Genomic DNA, 1,673 nt, shown 5'->3' on the forward strand with positions numbered 1-1,673 from the left:
GCGTGGTTTGCATTTTTTTTTTTAATATTGCAAGAAAACAAGGGTAAAAATAAAGCACTGGACTGCTAAGTGTCTTTTACGTTTCATTAGATCAGGGAATGGAGCTGCAGTCCAAGAGCCCCTGTGGTGACAAGCCCGGGAGGGATGTACCCCGATGGGGGCTCTCGTGAGGTGGGGGTTATTCCACATGGACAAACTCATGGAACCACGGAATGGTTGAGGCTGGAAGGGACCTCCGAGGCTCCTATAGTCCAGCCGCCCCACTCATGCAGAGCATGTTGCACAGGACAACCTCTGCAAGCACCTGTTCCAGCATTGTCACCTAATAAATCAGAGCAAAACCCGCACCAGGCCCTGTGACAGAGCGCCTGGGTTCAAGCTCTTGTGGCCTGCACGGTTCTCACATCCAGGAGAGGCGCCTGAGGTGGAGAGGGAACCGGGACCAGCTCTCCTCACAACAAGGCCTGAGGGCGGCAGGGCCCGGGCTGCCTGATGCACTCGTGTCACTGGTAGCAACCGGGGGAAGGAGCTACAGGTCCCTCCACCCGCTTGTCCCCCATTGCCCTCCTCACACCCATCACCTCCCCTCGCCCCCACCCCGCGGCGCCGCCATGGCCGCCTCCCCCTTCTCCCCCACGCCGCCCTTCCCGCGCGCCGCCACGTCACTTCCGGGGGCCGCGCCGCAGCGCCGCGAGCCGCGGCGGGCGCCGGGCCTGAGGCGGCGGCGGCGGGAGAGCGCGGCACCGCATCGCCCGGCGGACCCGCGGCGGGGCCGCGACCCGCGCCCCGGGCATGTTGCGCTGGGTCCGCCAGCAGCTGGTAGGTCTCCCCGCGACGGGCCCTTCCTCCCCCCGCTCCTCCTCCTCCTCCTCCTCCCCGCGCTGTCGCCACGGGCTCCCCGGGGACGGCGGGCGCGGCCCTGGCCGGGGGCTCCGTGTGCCTTTCCAGCAGCTCCCGGCGTTTTTTCCTGCTGCCGTTTATTCCGTGCCGTGGCTTATCCTCCCTCCGTTATTTGTTTGCGTTCCCGCCTGGAAGCCGCGCTGGCGCGGCGGGGAGCGCGGCCCCTTACCTGTGGCTCCCCTGGGAAAGGCTCCGCGCGCCTCTTTTTCCCAAGGGAATGACGGTGCCTGCCCCGTTTTGTCCCGCCGTGGGCTGCGGCGCTCCTGGGGCTTTGGCCTCCCTTGCGAAACGCTCCGGTCTCGTGCACGGAGCGCGGCTCCGGCTCCATCGCTGCACCCTCGGAGGAGGCGCCGGGCGGGAAGGGCGCTGGGAAGGCGGCAGCAGCATCCTCCGTGCGCGGCTTTCCAGGGGGAAACGCGCCGCAAAACGCTGCCTTTTTGCAAGGCTGCGCCTGCCCAAGGGGCTCCCTGCGCTGCGCGGGGGGAATAGTTACAGTGAGGGCTCTAAGATCTACAGGAATATGTAGGGTTTGGCCGCTTTGATGGAGACCTTGGCCAGCTCCCCATCCCTGCCAGGGATATTTTTCTTGCAAGCTCACAAGAGAAATTACTTCCAAACACTCTGCTGATGGACTTGTCTTTTTTCCATTTGTTGGCGTTTTCTGAAATTACAGTTTACCTCATGTAGCTTTCCATATTCTGGTTTGTACATCTTCTTTCTTGTTAGTGATTTACCTTGTTACATCCCCTTTTACAAAAAGGTTTTTGTTGCTT

At 62.5% G+C, this 1,673-nt stretch overlaps 1 protein-coding gene across 6 annotated transcripts in view; it reads left to right on the forward strand.

Annotated features, from left to right (window-relative positions):
* The first annotated feature begins 768 nt into the window (after positions 1–768).
* The window catches only part of ATP11B (ATPase phospholipid transporting 11B (putative)), a 55,870-nt gene continuing 54,965 nt past the window's right edge, over positions 769–1,673 (forward strand). For all 6 annotated transcript variants that reach the window (XM_026045199.1, XM_026045195.1, XM_026045197.1 and 3 more), the window contains exon 1: positions 769–819. In XM_026045199.1, coding sequence (XP_025900984.1) covers positions 793–819 — 27 coding nt within the window. In that variant the 5' untranslated portion in view covers positions 769–792. The remainder of the gene's footprint in view (positions 820–1,673) is intronic.

This window comes from Nothoprocta perdicaria, unplaced genomic scaffold (genome assembly GCF_003342845.1).
Source record: "Nothoprocta perdicaria isolate Ctin4 unplaced genomic scaffold, notPer1 scaffold_4, whole genome shotgun sequence".
NCBI classification, from domain to species: Eukaryota; Metazoa; Chordata; class Aves; order Tinamiformes; family Tinamidae; genus Nothoprocta; species Nothoprocta perdicaria.